Below are 27,784 nucleotides of genomic sequence, written 5' to 3'. Positions count from 1 at the left end.
TATATGGAAAGTTTATTTACTTAGAAATATATTAATTTTAAAAATTATTATACCAATTAAGGAATATTTATTACAAATTTACTACCATTAAAAAGGAATAGCTATTCTTCATTTTTTTTAAATAGTTATTCTTGAGGAATAATTATTTCTTGTAATAAAGACATTACCAAATTAAAGAATAACTAAATTATAAGAATAACTATTACATTATAGTGTTTATTATAACCTACCAAACGTGCTCTAAGTTGTGGGGCAAAAAAATTTACATTCCTTTCCTATATAATTTAAAAAAAAAAAAAAAAAAAGGAAAAAAGAAAAGGAGAAGTTTCTGCAAGTGAGTAAATTTAAGGCAATCTTCAATTCAGGAAGGATCAAGGAACCATTGAGGGGTGTAACTAATGTAGAGCTTGGAGATGAGAACTTATGATTTGAGGATTTAACTCAAAAATTGTTTGAGGACAGGTTTGGTAGACTGTAATAGGCATTGTAATGTAATAACTATTCATATGGTTTAACTATTCAATAGTTTAATTATGTTTCTATTACAGTAAATAATCATTCCTTATAAATAGCTATTATTTAAAATGAGGAATAATTATTCCTCTCTAATATAATTGTATGAGTGAGATATTTCTTAAATTAGATCTTTAAGTTTTATTTTAATGTTACAACTCACAACCAAACTAATGAATAAGTTTAGTTATTCCATTATAACACATTTTATTCCAATAATAAAGATTATCATTCATGTTATAATCTACGTTAAGTTTACCAAACGTGGCCTAATTGTTTTTTTTTTTTAAATAAAAACAATTTCTAAATAAATTACTTGATATAAGTTTAATAACACATGATACTATGAGCTTTCAAGATTTTGCTTTAATATAACAAACTGTGATATTATGGATTTGAAATCTGTACATCTCTTGTTGTGTTGTGTTAAATTGTGAGATTCCCCCCTTATATTATTAAGGTTTACATCTCTTTAAAATTTTCATAAAAATATATTTTCATTTTATACACTTTTTTTTTTTAATTATGGAAAGCCTAAAGAAAGTTCTTCAATAGAAAAAGAAAAAAAAAATCATTTCACATTATATAAATAATTCAAACTATTACTCTACCCAAACTAACCATGTGTTTGGGTAGAGTATTTGGAATCAAAATTCCCCCCTTACTCAACCGCAGCTGCCTGATGAAATAAACCAACAGTTGCAAATGTCTGATAATCAAATTCAAATTCAACTATTGCTGAAGCTTCAACAGCAGCAGCAATCACTTCTAGCATAGCAGTCAGCTCTGCAACAACCTGCTCAATTTACACAACTCCAAGATCAACAGAGGCGGTTGTTAGATTAGATACGTAATATGTTGCAAAACTTCTCTAGGTCTCTGACACAAAAATACTTGAATGGGGCAGCTTCCCAGACAGATCACTTGGACACATCATCTTCAACAACTTCAGTTTGCCTTTCACAGAATGATGCCCATTTACAGCAAAATAACAACCCAGTGTCCTCAATCCCCAATCATTGTTGTTAAGAGACACCAGTCAGGATGGGGAAGTTTAGGCAGATCCTAGGAATAGTGTTTCCTATGGGATTAACACTGACAGTCAACTAGGGATACCCTTGAATCCTGATCCTTTACTAGTAAAGGGCATAACAAGGTTAGGGAAGGATATCCACAATAATTTCTCTTCAGAAGGCATGATTACAAACTATGAAAACTCAAAAGATGCTCAACAGTAACTTTCATCCTCAATGGTTTTCCAGTCTTTTGGCTGCTAGTTTGGACGAGAGAACCGAATATTTGGAGGATCTAAATAAACATGATCTTATTTTCCTTGAACTACAAAACTCTCAGGCTAATACATGTAAATTGATTTTTCTAGTTCTAAATCAAACAAAACAACCATGACAATTGATACATGAATATAGAACAAACAACCTTGAGCTTTCAGTTTGTATAGATTTATTCAACCAATCCAATTCACTTCTCCTTCATTGCTTTTGTTCACCCCACTAATATTTGCAAATCATAGACAACTCTGTTAATTTTTTAGATTCCATACCCAAATCAATATTTTTTAAATGGTATTAAATTCTATAAGGGTTCAGTGTTAAGTCTCTTGTTTTAGATAATTTTTAAAATCGTCAATTTATTTGGTTTTTACTAGGGGTGTCAATGTTCAACCCAACCCACAATCACAACACAAACCCGACACGGGTTTTTTCAGGTTAGGGTTGGGCCTTAATAGGTTTGGGTCATAAACGGGTTGACTCAAAAGCGACACGATAAGAAACGTGTCATAAGCGGGTCAACCCACATAACCCGCAATAGACACGTTTGACATGTCAATTTATTTGCGTCAACCTGAAATGACTCACTTAACAAAACTCGTTTAACTCGTATAACAAATAAATATTTATTTTATTTTAGATTTGTCAAATACCTTTTATGTCTAACATATATTTTAAATTTAAAAAGAAAAGTGAGTAATTACAAAAATTTACAAGGGATATAATTGGAAATTGAAACTTTATAGACCCTAGAACTACTAATACTTTTTTTTTTTTTTGGCATAGAACTTGCACAAATGAAATTGAATGAGCTTGTGGAAGATGTTATGAATTTGGACATCAAAAAAGAATCTATGGATGATAATCATAGTCATAGTCAAGATTAGTCTATTGTTTGCTCAAATTCTTTCGATATTGATACTTAGTATTTAGCAAGTTCCAAGGATATTATATTTTTTTTTGAACTATGTTATTTTATTTTTGTTAAACTTTGTTATTTTGAATTTGGGTTGAAGTGTATGCACTTCTTTTGGAGTGTAAAGAACTTATTTTCTAGATGTATGTTATATTTTTATTGAACTATATTATTTTGAATGTGGGTTGAAGACTTGAAGTATATGCACTGTTTTTTGGGATGTAAAAAAAATTATTTCTAGATGGATGTTATATTTAATATTATGTAGATTGAAATGAGTTATGTTACATTCATGTCAACCCAACACGACTCGTTTATTAAGCGTGTCAAATGAGTTGGGTCAGGCCAACCCGTTTTATTAACAGGTCGGGTTAGGATTGAAAGATCATGACATGATTATTAAATGGGTCGAGTTAGAGTTGAGACATTTAGTCAAATATCCCTACCTCGACAGTCGACATGACACAAACTCAACACACTAACCCAAATTGACACCCCTAGTTTTTACTGAGGCTTTTTTCCGTAACCTTTGTCTTTTTTTATTTTTAGGAACTATATGCTGCACTTAGTAGTTTTCAAAAACTTTGGGTCAAACCTTTATTATAGTAATCATCATATGAATTCTCTTTATAGGCCTCAACAAATTCTTCTGCTAACCTTAATTACCAGTCTTTCATAAGGGCAACTTTGAGTTCTATACTGAATAAGCCAACATGAAACATTTACCAACATCCATAGAAATAAAGATTTGAAAACAAAAATCAGTTTAGAACACTAATAAAAATAAAAATAAAAAGCAAGAAAACAGGTTCCAAGGGTTGGAGCTCGCCCAAGCTCCATTCTTTATGCTCCCAATATCCATCGCTAGCAGCAACACCCTTTTTGGCAACACCTTAAAAGGGACTAATGTGAGAGAGGTCAATATGCTTATCAGAATACACCCCCACCATGAAAGACGCTACGTTGCCCAATGGTGTCCCCTAATCCAGACAAGGAATATAAGTGTAAAACGTGACATACTCAGGGTCTATATAAAAATAATTACTACTATATTATATAGATAAATAAACATATTGATAATTATTGAGAAGTGCTTGATCCCTTTCCATGTGAAAATTATAATAACTTTGGATAATCAACATTAATATGTTAATAAATTATTTGTGGCCTTGTGGGACACAGATATAGGAGGAGGTAATGTGTTAAGTTAATGGCTTGCCACCTTTTCCTTTTATAGCGTGTTTGAAAGTTTGTAGAGAGGAGAGTAAAAGGTAAGGGGAGAGGAATGGTTACCCCATCCCTCTATTTGGATGTCTTAAAGTAAGGGGAATAGAGATATCCACCTCCTTGTTTGGATGTTTTAAAAATTAAGGGGAGGGGAATGGTTACCCCGTTCCTCTGTTTGGATGTTTTAAAAATATTAGGTAGAGTAAGGGGAACAGAGATATCCACCTCTTTGTTTGGATGCTTTGAAAATTAAGGGGAGGAAAGAGGGGCAGGGGGGGAGTGGTCATATAAATTGACAATTATGGTCAGTATTTGCTAATTTTGAAGAAACGCATATAAATTGACATCATAAGAGTAAAATTGACAATTCAAATCCTTCTTCCCCTCTAAATTTCTCCAATTTGGGGAATTGAAAAAGAGGTGTTAGGAGGGGTAAGATACTCCTCCAAACTCCTTCAACCCCTCCCTCTCCGCTCTTAAAAAAATCCAAACAAGGTTCATCAAAACAAACCAATCTCATTCCCTCTGCTTGCCCCTCCTCCCCCTTCATTCAAACAAATTGTTAGGGGTAAGATAACCCTCAAACCCCTTCAAACCCCACCCCCACCTCCCTCCCTCTCTCCCTCCCTCCCTCCCTCTACATATAAAAAATACCCAAACAAGGTTCATCAAATCAAACCCCTCCCCTTCCATCTACTCCCCTCTCCTCCCCCTCTATCCAAACAAACTATTCAAGCTTACTTTGATTTAATAAAACAATCAAATAATCCGGATAACAGCTAAAACTTAGTCAATCTATGTGTGTGCATATTGAAAATCTCAACAACATCAAAGAATGTCAAAAAAATGAATGAAACTCTTCACATAATCTTTATAACAATTAACATCCAAAGATAGCATGGGAATAATATTTTTATTTGTTTGAAGTCCCTAGAAAGATTTTTTCCAACTTATTTTCTACCATCCAAGGGAAAGATCTGGATAGTGTCGTATGGACAAAGTTTTCACCCAAACCAAGTTAGAGGAATCTCCTCCAACCCATCACATAGTGGTTTATAAGACCATTAATGTATATTAAATCATATGAGTCATTAAATCATTTAAAAGAGTTACATGACTATTAAGGGCATTGATTTTATTGCACATTTGTTAGTGTATATCATCCGTACACATCACCCATTTCATGTATTAAATGTGGACATGCTTAAAAAATGTAGACAATGGGTATAAAATTATGGACATTATGCGTATGGAGTATACATAACAAGTGTGTAAAATTATAGCTAGTCTTTCCTTTCTTCAATTTTTCCTTCCTTTTCCAACAACAGGAAAGACAGAGCAAATATAGTACTATGATAAACAAAGTACTATAATAAGCAAACAGATTAAAACCAACCAAATAGTAGGCATAGTAAGATACTATTGGAATGATACCTAATTAGAGATCCGAGGTTAAATTTCACTGGTAATTTCTTTGTTGAAGGATAACCCTATTCTAGTTTTGCAAAGGATACAGTGCTCAACCTTTGTTACAAAAAGGTTATAGTGCTCAACTGAACTATATTTGGAGAGGATTAAAATGCATGCAAAAACAAATTGGAATGTAATATCAATAACAATATTGTTCCAAAATGAGCATACCTGGCATTGATCTTAGGTTGGAAAATCAGAAAAACTTTGAAACCTTCCTGGATACCTAGATTCATAGACTAGCGGAACACAAAGTACTCCATGTAAACTCAGTAATTAAACTAGAGTAATTATCTCGTATCCTGGGAGTACAGTAACGCAGTACTTCCTTTTCTCACATAATATTAAATCCCAATAATGAATTTCATGTGAGAAGAAAGAGTACTGCATCATTATAGTCCAAAAATACTTAATAATTTTCCATTTATCAAATATATATAAGATTTAGCAACCAAGAGATGAAGACAAGATATATGCACACATATAAAAGTAAGCAATTTTGTATGGTATATGATATGTATTTAGTGTACCTTTTATCGAGTTTGGGAACTGGTGTTGGCCACCATTGAAGTACAAACTGGAAGGCATTGAACTTTTTTTTTGATCTGTAAAACTCGAAAGAATTCATCATAGTATTATCACGTCCAAATTGGCCCTCAGTAAAATAATAAACCACCTCCATTTGTTGAGTGTGTGCATTCAACAACACAATATTTTTTGTCCCCAACAAATAAACGATGTTTGGATCAACTGGGTGAATACCTAGCACTCTCAATAAGTTAGTGTTGCTCACAGGAAACTCTGCCACCAAGCACCATTTCCCTGCAATGTAGTCCTCGAGTTCCCAATGTTGAAACAGTAATCTATAATTGTTCGAATTGGATAGAAACATGCACCGCAAACGCCCTTGGTAAGCTGATAAGCAAACCTGTCCATCGATGTAACAGAGCTCTCCTGGTTGACGAATGAGACGGCATTTATGATCATGTTTGTTATTAGGATCAAAAGCAAGGATAACTCTGCCACTGTGCGCCCAATGCATGATATCATTGTGGGCAAGAACTGCATGTGTCTGAAACTTGGTAAAATCCATGGTGGTATGAAGACCTTCACATTGCTCTGTAAATTGTTGCCATTCACTAGTGTCGGAGTTGAATATCTCCACACAGAGATGGAGGAGGGATTTTCTCTTTGGGAGGCCAAGGCATGGGGGGAAAAACCATTAAAAATGAGAATTATACTGGAATTTGAAACTAAATTTATATATGAAAAATAAAACTAGCCAGGAGCAGAACTATAGTTTCAAGAATGAGAGATCAAAGAGATAACAAATTTAAAAAGGTTATATAAGAAATATGAAAAGTTTGGGGGATCATATATATATATATATATATATATAAAATTTTAAAAAATTTGGACTTTGCGTGCTTCTAATTCAGTAACATGCTAAAAGACTTTGGGAGTGAAAATCTAATTCTTAAAAAGTTTGGCCCTCCAAGCTCGTATGTTGTCCCGCACTTGAAACTAGCATCAATTCAATATTAACGAAATATTTTAAAAAAAGAAGAAGATATAGATATATTTCTACTCAATCATTTATGATGCAGTAAATCACAAAAACCATTTATGATTGATTTGCTAGTACATGTTGCAGTAGTCTCCCTTTCAATATACAAAATCAAAAAATCCATTACCAGAAGAAGTTGTTTCATAATTACAATTAAAATTTAAAAGAGAAAATAGAAGTAGAACCATTCTATAATCAAAATAGCATAAACATTGAAAAAAAAAGTTATTTATTATCATTGTATATCCAATATTGTTCTTAGTAAAAAAACCAATTAGTGTTGTCACACACACAAACATATATATATATATTAAAAAAATAAAAATAAAAATCTAAATTGTCAATTTTACTCTTTTGATGTCAACTTATATGCATTTCTTTAAAACTAACAAATAATGATCTAGTTGCCAATTTATATGACCACTCCCCCCACCTCCTTTGCTTCCCTTAATTTTTAAAGCATCAAAATAAAGAGGTGGATATCTCTATTCCCCTTACTCTACCTAATATTTTTAAAACATCCAAACAGAGGGACAGGGTACCCATTCCCGTCCCCTCCTCTCTTCTTCCTCCCTTCTTACTGTTTACTCTCCTCCCTCCAAAATTTCAAACACACTATAAAAGGAAAAGGCGGCAAGCCATTAACTTAACATATACCTCCTCCTATATCTGTGTCCCACACGGGCACAGGTAATTTGTTAACATATTAATGTTGATTATCCAAAGTTATTATGATTTTCACATAGAAAGAGGTCGAGTACTTCTCAATAATTATCCTGTGCAAGTTTAGCCCTTTAATATGTTTATTTATCTATATAACATAGTAGTAATTTTATACATATATCACTCAAAACTCTAAGTCTCAAATTTTTAACTTTGGGTGCCAATCAAATGAAAAACAATTTATTTTTAGATTCTTTGGACTTGTATTCAATTTGGAAGGGTTAGTTTTAAATTTTAAGGGACAAAATATTTTAAAAAAAATTTATCTAAAATTCATAAAAGAAAAAAATTTAAAATCATTGTTTCTTAATACATTTCCACTCAATCTTCTGTGATGTATTATGAAACTTTACATTTTTTTGGTTCACAAAAATCTATGATTGATTTGTTAGTAAATGCCACAATAATTTCCTTTTAAAATGTAAAAAATTAAGAAATCCATTACAAAAAAATCATCTTTTATTTTGTTTGCAGTAAAGAGTAAATAAAGAAGAACCACTCTATAATCAAAATAGTATTTAAAAACAAAAATTGAAAGCCATATTTATTGTCATTATAAGTTCAATATTCTTCTTAGGCTGTGTTTGTTTTGGTTGAAAAGGATTTCAGGAAATCCTTTTACACTCCTATGTGTTTTTGGTAAGCTCAAGAAAATGGGTCAAACGGAGATCATTTTCCGTGTTGACCGTAAAATAGCACTCTTGAGGCGTAAAACCATTTCAGCCTTTATTTTACCTTCAAATCAATTACACCCCTTCGAAGTTTCTTACACTCCAAGCACTCCCCACAGACACACTCCAAGGCAGTTGTGACCGAGCTCCACAAAACAAGACACGCCAAACTGTGAGCCTCCACAGACCGAGCTCCAGTTCGACGATCCACAGTTCGTCGACCCACAGTCTGCTGACCGAGCTTCAGACCGAGCACCACGAACCTACCCACCGATCAACCCACCTCGTCCACTGGCGAGATCGCATCATGAACCCACCCACCGATCGACCCACCTTGTCCACCGACGAGATCGCGCCGTGAACCCACCCACCAATTGGCCCACCTCATCCACTGGCGAGACCGCGCCACGAACCCACGAACCGATCGACCCGCCCAGTGAGTGACCCACTCCTAGATCGACCCACCTCGTCCACTGACGAGTTGCACCACGAACCGATCTCTCTCTGTCCCTCTCTCACGATTGGTCTTATGATTTTGATTTTTTTTTTGTTTTGATTTTTGTTTCTTGTGTTGTTTATATATTTTGATTTTCTGTAATAATATTTGTTTGGATCCTAAGAAAATGTGAAAAACATGATAAAAATGAGTTTTCTAGAGCATTTTCAGCAACACAACCAAACACTAGAAAATATTTTCCAAAACATTTTTTGGAATGCAACCAAATACTTGAAAATATTTTCCTTTTCCGAAAATATTTTCACCTGAAAATATTTTACACTCGAAAAATATTTTACATTCAACCAAACACAGCCTTAGTAAAAATTAATTAGTCTGCCACCTGATTAAAAAAAAAAAAAAAAAAGGGACAATTTTTTCTATTCAAAGTCTCAAACTTTTTAACTTTGAATCCCAAACCTCAAACTAACTAGCTAAAAAAACACTTATAGATACACAAATATATATATATATATATATATATATATATACACACACAAAAAAAACAGGGCGGCCATGGTCCCTCATGGTCTATACATACCTCTGTTTCGATAGCACTGACACGCACAACCTTGAACCGAGTAATGGTGTCAATGTCATCATAGTAGGAATGGCACACAAACCCAGCAAGGACATGACTGTCAAACCTTGGAGGCACAGGAAGAGCGACCCAGTTCGCAGTGAGTGGATTACAGACGTAGTACATCATCTGAGACAACAGTGTTGTGGAACACAACACCAACCCATTACTCGTTGCTATGAAAATAATGGGGTTTGGATTCTGAGGAAGAAAGCTCAAGGAAAAGTTGGAGGACATAAACTGTGGATCCCTCTGAAAATGCTTGAACTCAACGGGAAATGGTCGGGGAAAGCTACACTGAAAGAACAGTGTAAAGGGTGGTGATGGATGTGATGGGTACAAGAGTTTCATTCTGTGTGTAAAACGTTCAGCAAATTGGGGTTGACAGATCACTTGGACCCATCTCTTGGAAACGCACTTGTAGCGGTGTGCGGGTTTCAGAGGAATTCTGTGGAGGATTTCTATTAGGAGGTCGTTTGAGAGGTCATCAATGGAGGTTTGCTTGGATTCTGAATTGGGTTTTTTGCAAGGCAAAGCACAGATATCCATGGCTGTGTTGGTGGGGACTGATGAATCTGAAACGCGCTTTTCAGCCTCTTCATCAGCACCACCGCTTGAAAAGCCAGAATAAAACTTGCGTAGATCGTCACGGCTAATCTTGCCATCGTGATCAACATCAAGCACGTTAAACGCTGGCCTAAAATCTGAACCCACTGTGGTGGTTTCAGCTCGTAAAGTCGTACCAGAAGGACACATTATTATTACTGTTTGTTTGTTTGTTTTTGTGAAAGAGAAGCTAGAAACGTAACTAGTGGTTTATGCTACGAAAATGATATTAGCCCGGTTTGGATCCACGTTACGTTCACGTTTCATTGTGTTTGCGCGTTTTCAGTTTTTTTTTTTTTTTCTTTTTAGACCACCGTGCACGGTTTATGGGACATAATCGGTATACCAAGACATATGAACAATAAAAAAAGAATAACAAGTAATTTTTCATTCATTTAAAAATTATTTTATTATATTATTTTCAATTTTCAATAAAATAAACTGTATCCAAACAAGGGATTATTAGGAGTCGTGTTACATGCATGTGTGTATATAGTTGGGCTCCAAGATTTATGGGCCCACGTATTAGGCTTGGGGGACAAGTTCTAAGAAATGGGGTTTTAACTTTTTTTATGTTATAAAAGTTCACCGCGTTTGGATCTTTGCATAGGTTGATACGTAGGCACTGACGACTTATGACTTGTGAGCCTTTAATAAAGCTAGCAGTTACCATAGTATTTTCAATTTTCAGTAAAATAAGTTGTATCCAAACAAAGAGTTATTAGGAGTTGTGTTACATGCATGTGCGTATATAGTTGGGCTCCAAGATTTATGGGCCCACGTGTTAGGCTTGGAGGACAAGTTCTAAGAAATGGGGTTTTAACATTTTTTATGTTATAAAAGTTCACCGCGTTTGGATCTTTGCATAGGTTGATACGTAGGCGCTGACGACTTATACTTGTGAGCCTTTAATAAGGCTAGCAGTTAAGACGGCGACTTGTTGGTGGCAGGACTTGGAGTCTTCGTTGAGTGGTTCAAATGGCTTCAACAAATGTATCATGCCAACTACAATAATTCAAGATATCTGGCCTGTTTGATACATGTGTTTAATTATATGTTTTTAGTTTTTAGACAATATTATATATATTTTTACACATTTTTTCACCTATACATATTTTCAAAAAATACAAACAATGTCACTAGAATAACGTTACCAACAGGCCCCTGATATCAAATGATATTATGTCAGTGATATTGAAAAATATTTGGTATAAAATGATACCATGTCACTGGTATTAAAATTCAACAAGTGTTCCTATAAAAAAAATTTAATAAGTGTGAAACATGTCAGTAGAAAATAACTACCTCACTAAGTGAGTAGTTATTGTTACACATGTCTCTCATTTATTAAATTTTGATTTGAATGACGTGGTATCATTTGATATAAAATATTTTTTTTTTTCATGAATACCTTCCATTGATCAGGCTAAAACCCAAAATTCCGTTTCTTAGTAGCAAATTTTCATAATTTTCATTATTATTTTTTTTTTGCAAAAAACTGATTTTAAACTTAAAACATCAATACCGTTTTGCACTAGCTAATCTAAACTCGTATTGTGGGAATAAGGATAACCCCATCGAGGTTCCAATAACTCTACAACAGAGACATTATTTATTTTTTTTAATTTAGAAAAATAAAATAAAAAATAAGGCTAGTGGTCGGTCTTTGTTTGTTTGTGTTGTGAAGATTTTTTTGTGTTTGTGGTGTGTGGGCTGTCAGGTTAAAGAATACAAGTATCACTCGTGGGTGGTGGTGGTGGAATGGTAGGTTTGTTTTCTTCTTATTGTGATCACGTTGCATATTCCTATCCCTACATAGATGCTTTTTATAATTTGTGATTGAGCGAGAGAGTAACTTTGTCTGGTGTTTTTATTTTCCCCTTCTCCTTACCTTTTTGTTTGTTTCAGAGTCAGCAATGAGTCGACAATATTCTTGTGATGGTTGGCATATCACTTTTAATAATAACTAGTTGCTAACCCGTGCGATGCACGGGAAAGCTATTGCATATGAATGTAAAATATATTTTTTCTCTTCCTCTTTAATTGTTGATATGAAACATTAAATTGCGTAATGAAAAATAGAAATCAAACTTAAGTTTAAATTAAAATGAAGAATCAAATCTTTAACATCCTCAATTATCCATTAAATGTATGAAACACAAATTTAAAGAAGTATTCAATCAACATTTAGAATTAATTGAAAGACAACTTTAAAGTGTTATTTGTATCTTCTTCCTTTGTTGCTTTGTAGAAGTCACTAAACCTTTCCATCAGGGTCTAACTCGTATAATCTAATCATGCTCAGAATTGGGACCATAGGCACCTGAAACACCGACTTGTATTGATCATCCACACATCTGAACTTACATAAATTGAATAATTTCCCACAGCCCCATCAACTTTCTTTACTACTCTTCTAGTCCACAGCAATAGCAGCCCAACAAAGGCCCCTAAAGCTCCAAAGTGACACCAGTCCACAGACTAATAATCAATATGCTAAATCATTGTTACAATAGTGCAGCCAAAAACAAAAAACATTTGTACAATACTATCAACTATTACCAAAACTATCTAAATGTTTTTTTTCTACTATATAAACCTATCTCACCATCCATGCCAATAAAACTTTCTAAAAGCTTTGATTCCTTTGAAATTATTAAGGGTAACAAACTCTAATCTTAATGCACAAACCCACCATGAAATATATCATTAAAAAAATCGAACCTACTTCTCAAAGGGAATCATATCAAAATCTCACCATCAATACCAATCCCAATATCAAACATATGACATTGAGAAAATAAGGCCAACAAAACATCTCACCCTGATTAAATCAACAGCAGAGCATCACATTCCCTACTTACCTTCCTCCTTACCGCTCCCCATGTATTATGACTTCTAGAACAACAACAAAAAATCACTTAGGAATTTTATCAAATAGCTTGTTTACGTGTAAGAGAAACAACACTTAATGAAAGTAGACATCAATGAGAATGATCTTTTACTCTACTTTAAAATAGTAGGACAATAGTCATGAATCGTTGCAAAACTTCCAAAAGACTCTATAAAAGAGAGAATTTTAAAAGGAAAAGAGAGTACCATGTTGCAACAACACCAACTTCAATATAACCACAGGTTGTTTTTTCTCTCTCAAGGCTTGCGCAAGCTCCTTTGTGCCTAAAAATTGAAAACATGGAATGAGGTTTTGGTAGGTACCTATATATTTTTGATACCACATTAAGTTTGGTTATGAAGTTAAAAGATTTCATGTACATACTCCAAATTAAAAGGATATGTTTCACCTTCTATTTACAATATGGCTCAAAGAATAGTAAAAAGATGATGAAACTCTTAACAAATTTAAGTTAACAACGAACATTTGTGTATATAAAGCCCTCTAATACATCAGCCTTTGTGTGTTTTAGGATTTGGAAGAGGATATCCTCTGGAAATTCTTTAACTTTAGCTATCTTCTGCCTTTTACATGGATTTAGATGTATATTATTGCCTACACAACAAAGCAAAAAACCCAACCCTGATCAGCATATGCTTAATTTCTGTATTCTTTCTAATTAATATATAAAGAAAAAACAAAACAGAGATAAAAGAAACAAAAGAACCCAACCCTGATCTGAATATGCTTAATTACAAATTTGCTAATAAATTAAACTTACCTTTGATACACCTTTTCCAAGGTAGTCTAAATCTCCATCCCTTAGTTCAAGTGCCTCATAAATTCCTAAGGAAAACAAAAAAAAAGGACACAAAGTTTGGTCTATGAGACAAAACACCAAAACATATCTGAATGTTCAAATCCTCTCTCAATTTCTTCACTATATCATGTATTTTCAAAATGATCTAACAACATAAATGAAAATTATCATCTCCATAGTTCATTTCACCGCTCAGATTAAGCATTACTAATCTAAGACTAATATCAATTACAAAGAAAATAAAATGAAGATTTGATTAAGGAACATACCAGTGGATGCACCACTTGGAATAGCGGCTCTATAAAAGGTGCCATCTGAGGTTGTCACATCGACCTACATGATTAAGGAACAAAGATTTGATTAATTAATCATTAACAAAACCCTTGTGTATGATGGTCATAGACACACACAGATTTTCGATACAAAACAAAACAGTCTATAACACACTATCGACAAAAACACACAAATCAAGGACATGGGAATTTAAGAATCGAACCTCGACTATGGGATTGCCACGACTGTCGAAGATCTGGCATGCCTTGATGGCCTGGATTGTGATAGCCATAACAGAAGAGAGATTTTTAGTTTTGAGACAAGGTCGTCAATGGGTCGGGTTGGGTCGGCCCGGCCCATTTTTACTTAGCCCATGGGCACAATAGGCCGGGCATAATGGGCTATTAACTAGTTAACGGGCCGGGTCGGGATGAGCCAAAAGAGAAAACCTCAGCTCATGACCCTGCCCATGGGTAATGCCTATTTTGTCTTTAGCGAGCTGGGCTATCGGGTTGGGCCTAATGGGCTACCCATGGGCTTGTGTTAACATATTATTTTATTATTTTTATAAGGAAAGAATCAATTTTTATAAGGGAATAATCAATCTATTTTTTTAAAGGAAAGAATTAAAGAATTTAATACTTAATTACAATTTTTTTTACAGTCCAATCTATTTAATTTTTTGTTTTGTTGATGGAAACCTTTTTTTTTTTAATTTTTATGAAGGCTTTAAATAGTTTTTTATTTTTATCTTTAATAAAAAAAATGTCAAATGGTTAATTCAGATTTGCTAGACTATTAGAAAAATATATATTTAGTAAACTAAGTTTAGCACAATTACTTTGAGTATCTTAGTGATTGAGGGAGTTCTCTTAAGAAATTTCTCTATAATATCTCAAGATCAATCCATCATACACCTCTTATATATTTTTATTATGAATTATGAGTTATTGGGCTGGGTAATGGGTTGGGTTAATGGGCTAGCCCACCGGGTACCCATGGGTATAAAAACTAGCCCACGGCTTGATCCATTGGGCTAGTGGGCTACCCATGGGCCTCAATAACAACGGGTCGGGCCGCCCGTTAGCCCAGTGGATCGTAGGGTTTTTGGGTCGTCGGGTTTCTAGGTCGGGCTATGAGCTATTTGATGACCCTTATTCGAGAGTGTGTGAGAGAGGTAAAGAGAAGAGCAGGTGGAGTTCACGGTTTTTTTAAGAGTAGGTGGAGAGATATAGAATAATCGGGTTATTTTATTTACATATCAATGTGCATGTAATGGGACCATTGTCTGGTGCAATGATAAAGTCTTTGGCTGTGAAGTGCACAATTTCAATCCTTAGAGTAGCATCATTATAATATTTTTAAAAGGTTGGTCCATATCCAAACCATCCTTCCCAAAACCTAATATAGTTGGTTCTAACGTTGGGTAATAAGTAATAGCCTTTATTGATGCACATTTAATATCTATGTGTTGTTATTATGTGAAGTTCACATGTCCTGAGTTATGCACTAGTCAACTTGGTCAAAACAATTCCTTGATTCAATATTTTTATCATTTCCCTCTCTCTTCGTGCAATTTCCCCTTCAATCTAAATATTTGTCCATCTTGGCAGAATTTGAGGGATATGGCAATGGCCGAGTTAGGAGAAGGCTGTCCATTACTCAAAGAAATACTTCTGTCACACTGCCGCCAAATAACAGATGTTGGTATAGGCCACCTTGTAAGAAATTGCAGCTTGCTTGAATCCTGCCACATGGTTTATTGCCCTGGTATAACTGCAGCTGGAGTTGCCACTGTGGTTTCCAGTTGCACCAACATAAAGAAGGTTCTAGTTGAGAATGAAGGGAATTAACCCGAATTCCCAACCTGTGAGAAACAAAAAACAGAGAAAACACACGCCAAAGAAAAAAAAACAATCACACGCACAAGACATTATTTACGTGGTTCGGCAATTTGCCTACGTCTATGGAGTTGCAGGGATATCACTATTATTAGGGAAGAATACAGAGTACAACATTGCGGTTACAATATTTTCTCTCTATATATCAAAAACACGGCAACAACACCACACTAAAAAACCCTAATTACAAAAGGTAGTTCCACAATGGGCTAAACGGGCCAAAAAAAATTTCCCGGGGGCTTTGCCCCTGGACCCCCAGAAGGCTTGTCCATATGCGCTCCGGCTTAAGCCTATCAGCCCAAGCCTCCGCTCCATGGACTAAGTCTCAGTAAATCTTCCATTAAAAACCATGCAATATTATTCGGGTCGGGTCGTCAAACCGAATCAAACAAAACTAGGCTCCACAAAGCCCAACAGAGAAATGGAAGGTTAGTGAGCGGACCAAATGAAGATCAGGCTCTGTCATCACTTACCTCTGTATGGAGCTTTAGATCCAACATCGATTTATGTACATACGCTGAGCTTGTACATGTTCGATTACAAACCAAGTGGGAAGCCCAGATCTTGGCACTCAGAAAGATAAGCAGTTACTTGTGCACATGCTGTTGATGTTTCCTTTTCTTTTCTTTTTAAATATATTTTCCTTGTTGCTCCCCTTTCAGTTTGTCAGTTGTGCCATCTTGTAATTTACTGTTTGTGTGATATTTGTACCAAATGTAATAGTGTTTAGGAAATGATTCAGTGTAAATGAATAAATTATGTTCTCACTGCAGCTCTTATGTATAGAAAAGTCTGGTTTTGCTTTCAAAACCTAGGGCCCCATTTTTCCTTCACCAAATTGTGTACTGATTCGTACCTTTTCTCTTCTCTTCTTTTCCTTTTTTAATAGACTAATGATAACATCTGGCTTGGTTGGCGATATTTCAACTCTAGTACCAGGAAAGAGCTTTTAGATTTGAAACAGCTTTGGATACCTCCTACAGAATCAAGTTCTTCGCAACTGAAATTAGGGATAACTTTCAATCTAACAATTGAATTAACCACTTTCCCAATGGGACACTCCAGGATTGAAAAGGCTTCTCTTTAGAAACTGTTATAAAACCCAAGATCTTTGATAGCAACCAATCTGAAATCCAATAAATTGCTTGATTAATAAGCAACAAAACGCTGAACTATCTTTTGCAGTATATATTTTTTCTTCTTCTCATCAAAATTTAAACATGTTTCTTTAAATTCCAATGTTGAGGACCGCCACTTCTATTAGCTGAACTATCTAAACTGGGATAATCCAAAATACATGACAAATTCTGGACAAGGTTTCCATATGAGAAGCTCCAGCTGTGTTTGCTTCCCATAATAAAAAAACCAAGAACTGTGTCCAAAACTCCAAATGTCTTATGTATCTAACGTATGTCTCACAACATGTGGGAATTGCGAGTATATGGACCTCACTAACCCATACATTCTTTTTCTTTTTTCTTTTTTTCCTGAATAAATAATTAAATTTTAAAAAGAAATAGAAGATGTTCCTAAAATTTATATTAAAAAGAAAAAGAAAAAGAGAGAGATGTTTAATTCATCACTATTATTTTTTTGGGGGGGGGAGGGGGAACACAAGAAGGTAGGGAGGCGAAGGAAATGACCCATCATCTGAATTACACTAAGCAATTCAAAGGACTAAGGGCACGTTTGGTATACTAAATAAGAATTATGACAGAAATGGTAATTTTTATTACTGAAAATAAATTGTGATGAATAACTAAATATATTTATAAATTTGGTTGTGAATTATAATATTAGAATAAAACTTAAGATCTATTTTAAGAAATATCTTACTCATACAACCATATTTTCTTAAAAATAATATTTTTTTAAATTTAAGAGAGAAATGAGTAATTTTTATGATTTTTTATTTTTATAATTGTAATGTGTATATGGAAAGTTTGTTTACTTAGAAATATATTAATTATTGCCTCAAAAAAAGAAATATATTAATTATAAAAATTATTATACTTATTAAGGAATAGCTATTACAAATTTACAATCATTTAAAAAAAAAAGTTATTCCTCATTTTAAGAATAGTTATTCTTAAGGAATATTTATTCTTTATAATAAAAACGTTACCAAACTAAAGAATAACTAAATCATAAGAATAATTATTAAAAAATTTACATTCCTTTCCTATATAATAAAAAATAAAAAAGAGAAGTTTCCTGCAAGTGAGAAAATTTAAGGCAGTCTTCAATTCAAGGAAGGATCAAGGAACCATTGAGGGGAGGAATGTAACTGATGTAGAGCTTGGAGAGCTTATGATTGAGGATTTAACTCAAAAATTGTTTAAGGGCATATTTAGTAAACTGTAATAACCATTGGAATGTAATAGTTATTAATAGTTTGGTTATATTTCTATTACAGAGAATATTCATTATTTATAAATAACTATTATTTAAAATGAGAAATAACTATTCTTCTAGAGCATCCGCGACAGTGGAGCTAAAAATTTAGCTTTTTAGTTCTACCAAAAGTTACTTTATCTATTTTACCTACACACATGCTGCATCAGTGGATCTATTTTAACTTTTAACACAATAAAATAATACAACCACTACAACAAAATAATATATCTTACTTCCCAAAAAAAATCCACAGCACCAACCACAACCACCTCTACCATCAGCCACAGCCACAGCCACAACCACAACCATAACCACAACCACAACCACCACCAACACCACCACCACCAGTCCACAGCAGGAAAAAAAAAAAAAAAAAAAAAACCCAAATCTCCAATTTTTTTCCTCAACCCAAACCAAACAAAATCACCAATCACAAACAAGCACAACGTCGGCGAGCAAGCACTTCAATCGGCGGCGTGGGTTTGAGGCGGATGGCGGTGTGGGTTTGAGCTGATCGGCGGCTTGGGACGACTGGTGGGTCTAAGGTTGACAGAGTTGATCGGCGATGGGTCTGAGCTGATTAGCGACTCGAGATGGCGTTGAAACAGAGATGAGAGTTTGAGAGAGTGAGCTTGAGAGAATTTTGAGAGATGAGAGCTTCAAATGAGGCGGATGGTGGATGGCAGTGACGTTGACGATCGGTGGCGGCGACGTTGACGATGGTCAGGCCAGCGGTGGTAAACAGAGTAAGCTTGAGAGACCGGAGTTGAAAGAGTTGGCTTGAGAGACTTGAGACTTGAGCTTTAGTGAATGAGAGAATGAATAAAAAAAGAAGCAAGTTGTACCGGCTAGAATAAATTTTTTTTTTTTAAGCTCCAAGCTACAGTGCACATCTATCTATAGATGTGCATTGTAGCAATTCAACTAAAAAATTTAGCTATTGCTCCACTGCTGCATGAGGTTTTTTTGTGTTTTGACATATCTAAAATAGCAATATAGCTATTTAGCTCCACTGTTGCAAGTGCTTTAAAAGGGTTGTAAATTGTAATAGCTATTCTTAGTAAATGCAATAATTTCTAACATTAATATATTTTCAAATAAACAAACTTTCCATATTCCAGTAACAATTATGGAAATAAATAATAAAAAAATCATAAAAACTAACTCATCTTTGTCAAATTTAAAATATATTATTTTCTAGGAAATATAATGGTATGAGTAAGATATTTCCTAAATTAGATCTTTAAGTTTTATTATAATATTACAATTCACAACTTACCAAACTAATGAATAAGTTTAATTATTCCATTTAACACATTTTATTCCCAGTAATAAAAATGACCACTCCTATTGTAATCCACATTTAATATACCAAATGTGCCCTATTGTTTTTTTTTTTTTTTAAATAAAAACAATTGCTAAATAAATTACAAGATATAAATTTAATGTCTGTTTAGAATTCGCTTATTTTGTTAAAGCTGAAAACTTTTTATTGAAAGTACTGTAAATAAATATTAATTGAAATAGTACAGTAAGACTCATGAATAATATCAAAAAGTGCAATGAAACCTATAAAAAGTAGCAAAAATAAGCTAAATAGTAAAATAAATTAAGAAAAAATAAGCACTTAATAACACATGATAATATGATCTTTCAAGATTTTGCTTAAATATAACAAACTGTGATATTACGGATTTGAAATCTGTTCATCTCTTGTTGTGTCATGTTAAATTGTGAGATTCCCCCCTTCTATTAATAAAGTTTAAATCTCTTTAAAATAAAATTTTCATAAAAATATATTATCATTTTATACACTTTTTTTTAATAATGGAAAGCCTAAAGAAAGTTCTTCAATAGAGGGGGAAAAAAAACATTTCACATTATATAAATAATTCAAACTATTTATATACTCTACCCAAACTAACCATGTGTATGGGTAGAGTATTTGGAATCAAAATTCCCCTTATTCAACCGCAACTGCCTGAAGAAATAAACCAACAGTTGCAACCGTCTGATAATCAGATTCAAATTCAACTATTGCTGAAGCTTCAACAGCAGCAGCAATCACTTCTAGCATAGCAGTCAGCTCTGCAACAACCTGCTCAATTTACACAACTCCAAGATCGACAGAGGCGGTTGTTAGATTAGATATGCTGCAAAACTTCTCTAGGTCTCTAACACCCTCCCAAATGCTGAAGGTCCCTCAAGCAACCTCAACCTCGCTCCCTCAGTCAATCCCATCAGATGACAAGGAATAGCAGCCGCTCATATACTCGGTTTCTCTCATCCACCCCAGCAGCCAAAGCTTCAACAACAGCAATCTGGTGTTCAGCCCAATATATCTGGTCATGTGGGGCTTCCTGTACCCCCAAGAACCAATCAGCCATCTACAGCCGGTAGCAGTATAGTGACAGGAGCTGCTGGTGCTGGGAAGTCTGCAATTACGGATGATCTTTCATCTTGTTCCACTTAACCTTCCACAAACAACTGCCACAATGTGGTTCAGCCAGTGATGAATGACATGCCCATTGAAGTACAGCTATCCGGGAGGACATGGCTCATTCTTCTGCCACAATCTTTTGTCCAAGTGCCTTGGAAACCATTTTATCTAATGCTAACCTGGTTAAAGATTTGCAGCAGAAGTCCATTGTGAAGCCTTCATTTAACATCTCTAGGAATCAAAATCAAGGATTTTTTGCTCCACAAAAATACTTGAATGGGGCAGCTTCCCAGACAGATTACTTGGACATATCATCTTCAACAACTTCAGTTTGCCTTTCACAGAATGATGCCCATTTACAGCAGAATAACAACCCAGTGTCCTCAATCCCCAATCATTGTTGTTAAGAGACACCAGTCAGGATGGGGAAGTTCAGGCAGATCCTAGGAATAGTGTTCCCTATGGGATTAACACTGACAGTCAACTAGGGATACCCTTGAATCCTGATCCTTTATTAGCAAAGGGCATAACAAGGCTAGAGAAGGATATCCACAATAATTTATCTTCAAGAGGCATGATTACAAACTATGACAACTCAAAAGATGCTCAACAGGAACTTTCATCCTCAATGGTTTTCCAGTCTTTTGGCTGCTAGTTTGGACGAGAGAACTGAATATTTGGAGAATCTAAATAAACATGATCTTATTTTCCTTGAACTACAAAACTCTCGGGCTAATACATGTAAATTGATTTTTTGAGCTAATATCATCATCTCACTGTCTTGACATCAAGTTTTTCTAGTTCTAAATCAAACAAAACAACCATGACAATTGATACATGAATATAGAACAAACAACCTTGAGCTTTCAGTTTGTATAGATTTATTCAACCAATCCAATTCACTTTTCCTTCATTGCTTTTGTTCACCCCACTAATATTTGCAAATCATAGACAACTCTGTTAATTTTTTAGATTCCATACCCAAATAATTTTTTTTTAAATGGTATTAAATTCTATAAGGATTCAGTGTCAAGTCTCTTGTTTTAGATAATTTTAACATTGTCAATTTATTTGGTTTTTACTGAGGTTTTTTCCATAACCTTTGTCTTTTTTTTTTTAGGAACTATATGCTGCACTTAGTAGCTTTCAAAAACTTTCGGTCAAACCTTTATTATAGTAATCATCATATGAGTTCTCTTTATAGGCCGCAACAAATTCTTCTGCTAACCTTAATTACCAGTCTTTCATAAGGGCAACTTTGAGTTCTATACTGAATAAGCCAACATGAAATATTTACCAACATCCATAGAAATAAAGATTTGAAAACAAAAATCAGTTTAGAACACTAATAAAAATAAAAAGCAAGAAAACAGGTTCCAAGGGTTGGAGCTCGCCCAAGCTCCATTCTTTATGCTCCCAATATCCATCCCTAGCAGCAACACCCTTTTTGGCAACACCTTAAAAGGGACTAATGTGAGAGAGGTCAATATGCTTATCAGAATACACCCCCACCATGAAAGATACCTTGCCCAATGGTGTCCCCTAATCCAGACAAGGAATATAAGTGTAAAACGTGACATACTCAGGGTCTATATAAAAATAATTACTATTATATTATATAGATAATATAAACATATTAAAGGGCTAAACATGCACAGGATAATTATTGAAAAGTACTTGATCCCTTTCCATGTGAAAATTATAACAACTTTGGATAATCAACATTAATATGTTAACAAATTACTTGCGGCCTTGTGGGACACAGATATAGGAGGTAATGTCTTAAGTTAATGGCTTGCCACCTTTTCCTTTTATAGCGTGTTTGAAAGTTTGTAGAGAGGAGAGTAAACGGAAAGGGGAGGGGAATGGTTACCCCGTCCCTCTGTTTGGATGTTTTAAAAATATTAGGAAGAGTAAGGGGAATAGAGATATCCACCTCTTTGTTTGGAAGTTTAAAAAATTAAGGGGAGGGGAATGGTTACCCCGTCCCTTTGTTTGGATGTTTTAAAAATATTAGGTAGAGTAAGGGGAACAAAAATATCCACCTCTTTGTTTGGATGCTTTGAAATTAATGGGAGGAAAGGGGGACAGGGGGGAGCGGTCATATAAATTGACAATTATGGTCATTATTTGCTAATTTTAAAGAAATGCATATAAATTGACATCATAAGAGTAAAAGTGACAATTTAAATCCTTCTTTCCCTCTAAATTCCTCCAATTTGGGGAATTGAAAAAGAGGTGTTAGGAGGGGTAAGATACTCCTCCAAACTCCTTCAACCCCTCCCTCTCTACTCTTAAAAAAATCCAAACAAGGTTCATCAACAAACCACCCCCATTCCCTCTGCTCGCCCCTCCCCCTTCATTCAAACAAACTGTTAGGGGTAAGATACCCCTCAAACACCCACACCCCCCCCCCCCCACCCCACAAACTCCCCTTCCATCTGCATTTAAAAAATACCCAAACAAGGTTCATCAAATCAAACCCCTCCCCTTCCATCTACTCCCCTCTCCTACCCCTCCATCCAAACAAACAAATCAAGCTTACTTTGATTTAACAAAACAATTAAATAATCCAGATAACACCTAAACTTAGTCAATCTACGTGTGTGCATCCTAAAAATCTCAACAACATCAAAGAACGTCAAAAAAATAAATGAAACTCTTCACATAATCTTTATTACAATTAACATCCAAAAATGGCATGGGACTATGATAGGATAATATTCTTATTTGTTTGAAAAAAAAAATTATTCAAGTCCCTTGAAAGATTTTTTCCCACTTATTTTCCACCATCCAAGGGAAAGATTTGGATAATGTCCTATGGACAAAGTTTTTATCCTAACCAAGTTAGACGAATCTACTCCAACCCATTACGTAGTGGTTTATAAGACCATTAATGTATATTAAATCATATGAGTCATTAAATCATTTAAAAGAGTTACATGACTATTAAGGGCATTGATTTTATTGCACGCTTGTTAGTGTATATCGTCCTTACAAATCACCCATTTCATGTATTAAATGTGGACATGCTTAAAAAATGTGTACAATGGGTATAAAATTATGGACATTCTTAAAAAATGTGGACAATGGGTATAAAATTATGGACATTGTGTGTAAGGAGTATACATAACGAGTGTGTAAAATTATAGCTAGTCTTTCCTTTCTTCAATTTTCCCTTCCTTTTCCAACAACAGGAAAGACAGAGCAAATATAGTACCATAATAAACAAACAGATTAAAACCAACCAAATAGCAGGCATGGTAGGATATTATTGGAACGATACCTAATTAGAGATCCGAGGTTGCTTTAAAAAATTCACTGGTAATTTCTTTGTTGAAGGATAACCCTTTTCTAGTTTTGCAAAGGATACAGTGCTCAACCTTTGTTACAAAAACGTTATAGTGCTCAACTGAACTATATTTGAATAGGATTAAAATGCATGCAAAAACGAATTGGAATGCAATATCAATAACAATATTGTTCCAAAATGAGCATACCTGGCATTGATCTTAGGTTGGAAAATCAGAAAAACTTTGAAACCTTCCTGGATACCTAGATTCATATACTAGCGGAACACAAAGTACTCCTCGTAAACTCAGTAATTAAACTAGAGTAATTATCTCGTATCCTGGGAGTACAGCAATGCGGTACTTCCTTTTCTCACATAATATTAAATGCCAATAATAAATTTCATGCGAGAAGAAAGAGTACTACGTCATTGTAGTCCAGAAAATACTTAATAATTTTCCATTTATCAAATATATATAAGATTTAGCAACCAAGAGATGAAGACAAGAAATACACACACATATAAAAGTAAGCATTTTTTAATAGTATATGATATGTATTTAGCGTACCGTTATCGAGTTTGGGAACTGGTGTTGGCCACCATTGAAGTACAAACTGGAAGGCATTCAACTTTTTTTTTGACATGTAAAGCTCGAAGGGATTCATCATAGTATTATCACGTCCAAATTGACCCTCAGTAAAATAATAAACCACCTCCATTTGTTGAGTGTGTGCATTCAACAACACAATATTTTTTGTCCTCAACAAATAAACGATGTTTGGATCAACTGGGTGAATACCTAGCACTCTCAATAAGTTAGTGTTGCTCACAGGAAACTTTGCCACCAAGCACCATTTCCCTGCAATGTAGTCCTCGAGTTCCCAATGTTGAAACAGTAATGTATAATTGTTCGAATTGGATAGAAACATGCACCGCAGACGCCCTTGGCAAGCTGATAAGCAAACGTGTCCATACATGTCATAGAGCTCTCTTGGTTGACGAATGAGACGGCATTTATGATCATGTTTGTTATTAGGATCAAAAGCAAGGATATATCTACTGCCACAGTGAGCCCAATGCATGATATCATTGTGGGCAAGAACTGCATGTGTCTGAAACTTGGTAAAATCCAAGGTAACATGAAGACCTTCACATTGCTCTGTAAATTGTTGCCATTCACTAGTATCGGAGTTGAATATCTCCACACAGAGATCGAGGGATTTTTTCTTTGGGAGGCCAAAGCATGGGGGAAAAAAAACCATTCAAAAATGAGAATTATACTGGAATTTGAAACTAAATTAATATATGAAACATAAAACTAACCCGGAGCAGAACTATAGTTTCAAGAATGAGAGGTCAAAGAGACAAAAAAATATAAAAATCTTACAAATTTAAAAAGATTATATAAGAAATATGAAAAGTTTGGGGGATCATATATATATATATATATATATATAATTAAAAAAGTTTGGACTTTGCGTGCTTCTAATTCAGTAATATATATATATATATATAATTAAAAAAATTTGGACTTTGCGTGCTTCTAATTCAGTAACATGCTAAAAGACTTTGGGAGTGAAAATCTAATTCTTAAAAAGTTTGGCCCTCCAAGCTCGTATGTTGTCCCGCACTTGAAACTAGCATCAATTCAATATTAACGAAATATTTTAAAAAAAGAAGAAGATATAGATACATTTCTATTCAATCATTTATGATGCATTAAATCACAAAAACCATTTATGATTGATTTGCTATTACATGTCACAGTAGTTTCCCTTTCAATATACAAAATCAAAAAATCCATTACTAGAAGAATTTGTTTCATAATTACAATTAAAATTTAAAAGAGTAAATAGAAGTACAACCATTCTATAATCAAAATAAACATTGAAAAAAAAAGTTATTTATTATCATTGTATATCCAATATTGTTCTTAGTAAAAAAACCAACTAGTGTTGTCACACACACACAAACATATATAAATATATATATTAAAAATAAAAATCCAAATTGTCAATTTTACTCTTACGATGTCAATTTCTATGCATTTCTTTAAAATTAGCAAATAATGATCTAGTTGCCAATTTCTATGACCACTCCCCCCACCCCTCTTTGCTTCCCTTAATTTTTAAAGCATCCAAACAAAGAGGAGGACATCTCTATTCCCCTAACTCTACCTAATATTTTTAAAACATCCAAACAGAGGGACAGGGTACCCATTCCCCTCCTATATCTGTGTCCCACACGGGCACAGGTAATTTGTTAACATATTAATGTTGATTAGCCAAAGTTATTATGATTTTCACATGGAAAGAGATCAAGTACTTCTCAATAATTATCCTGTGCAAGTTTAGCCCTTTAATATGTTTATTTATCTATATAACATAGTAGTAATTTTATACATATATCACTCAAAACTCTAAGTATCAAAATTTTTAACTTTGGGTGCCAAACATCAAATAAAACAATTTATTTTTAGATTCTTTGGACTTGTATTCAATTTGGAAGGGTTAGTTTTAAATTTTAAGGGACAAAATACAAAATTTTTTAATCTAAAATTCATAAAAGAAAAAAATTTAAAATCATTGTTTCTTAATACATTTCCACTCAATCTTCTGTGATGTATTATGACACTTGACATTTTTTTGGTTCACAAAAATCTTGTATGATTGATTTGGTAGTAAATGTCACAATAATTTCCCTTTAAATGTACAAAATTAAGAAATCCATTACAAAAAAAATCATCTTTTATTTTGTTTGCATTAAAGAGTAAATAAAGTAGAACCACTCTATAATCAAAACAGTATTTAAAAATAAAAATTGAAAGCCATATTTATTGTCATTATAAGTTCAATATTCTTCTTAGTAAAAATTAATTAGTCTGCCACCTGAAAAAAAAATAAAAAATAAAAAACACTCAAATAAAAGGACAATTTTTTCTATTCAAAGTCTCAAACTTTTTGACTTTGAATCCCAAACATCAAACAAACTAACTAAAAAAACACTTATAGAAACACAAATATATACACACACACAAAAAAACAGGGCGGCCATGGTCTATACATACCCCTGTTTCGATAGCACTGACACGCACAACCTTGAACCGAGTAATGGTGTCACTGTCATCATAGTAGGAATGGCATACAAACCCAGCAAGGACATGACTGTCAAACCGAGGAGGCACAAGAGCGACCCAGTTCGCAGTGAGTGGATTACAGACGTAGTACATCATCTGAGACAAGAGTGTTGTGGAACACAACACCAACCCATTACTCGTTGCTAAGAAAATAATGGGGTTTGGACTCTGAGGAAGAAAGCTCAAGGAAAAGTAGGAGGACATAAACTGTGGATCCCTCTGAAAATGCTTGAACTCAACGGGAAATGGTCGGGGAAAGCTACACTGAAAGAACAGTGTAAAGGGTGGTGATGGCTGTGATGGGTACAAGAGTTTCATTCTCTGTGTAAAACGTTGTGCAAATTGGGGTTGACAGATCACTTGGACCCATCTCTTGGAAACGCACTTGAAGCGGTGTGCGGGTTTCAGAGGAATTCTGTGGAGGATTTCTATTAGAAGGTCGTTTGAGAGGTCATCAATGGAGGTTTGCTTGGATTCTGAATTGGGTTTTTTGCAAGGCAAAGCACAGATATCCATGACTTTGTTGGACTTGGTGCAGGACTGATGGAATGAAACTCAATGGGACAAAAGTGGG

The 27,784-nt window shown here is 34.2% G+C and overlaps 2 protein-coding genes across 6 annotated transcripts; both read right to left on the bottom strand.

The window, feature by feature from the left end:
* Positions 1 to 1,166: 1,166 nt before the first annotated feature.
* On the bottom strand, positions 1,167 to 27,784 carry LOC126689244 (F-box protein At5g07610-like). Of its 4 annotated transcripts, none has more exons than XM_050384368.1 (3): positions 27,142 to 27,784; positions 24,643 to 25,300; positions 1,167 to 1,644 (listed from the first exon to the last, which is right to left on the bottom strand). In XM_050384368.1, the coding sequence occupies exons 1-3, from the start codon at positions 27,724 to 27,726 to the stop codon at positions 1,616 to 1,618; spliced, it is 1,272 nt and encodes a 423-aa protein (XP_050240325.1). In that variant the 5' UTR covers positions 27,727 to 27,784; the 3' UTR covers positions 1,167 to 1,615. The 4 variants fall into 4 exon arrangements, with proteins under 4 accessions (XP_050240325.1, XP_050240323.1, XP_050240324.1 ...); XM_050384366.1 differs by lacking the exon at positions 1,167 to 1,644 and adding an exon at positions 20,207 to 22,324; XM_050384367.1 differs by lacking the exon at positions 1,167 to 1,644 and adding an exon at positions 20,207 to 21,291.
* On the bottom strand, positions 3,363 to 10,366 carry LOC126689243 (F-box protein At5g07610-like). Of its 2 annotated transcripts, XM_050384363.1 has the most exons (4): positions 9,414 to 10,366; positions 6,178 to 6,604; positions 5,946 to 6,020; positions 3,363 to 3,698 (listed from the first exon to the last, which is right to left on the bottom strand). In XM_050384363.1, exons 1-4 carry the CDS (start codon positions 10,206 to 10,208, stop codon positions 3,649 to 3,651), a joined length of 1,347 nt encoding a protein of 448 aa, XP_050240320.1. In that variant the 5' UTR covers positions 10,209 to 10,366; the 3' UTR covers positions 3,363 to 3,648. The 2 variants fall into 2 exon arrangements, with proteins under 2 accessions (XP_050240320.1, XP_050240319.1); XM_050384362.1 differs by having other exon boundaries at positions 5,946 to 6,604.

The sequence above is a fragment of the Quercus robur genome, chromosome 6 (assembly GCF_932294415.1).
Source record: "Quercus robur chromosome 6, dhQueRobu3.1, whole genome shotgun sequence".
Taxonomy (NCBI): domain Eukaryota; kingdom Viridiplantae; phylum Streptophyta; class Magnoliopsida; order Fagales; family Fagaceae; genus Quercus; species Quercus robur.
The sequence above is the reverse complement of the archived record's forward strand: the minus strand, read 5'-3'. Positions and strand labels throughout refer to the sequence as shown.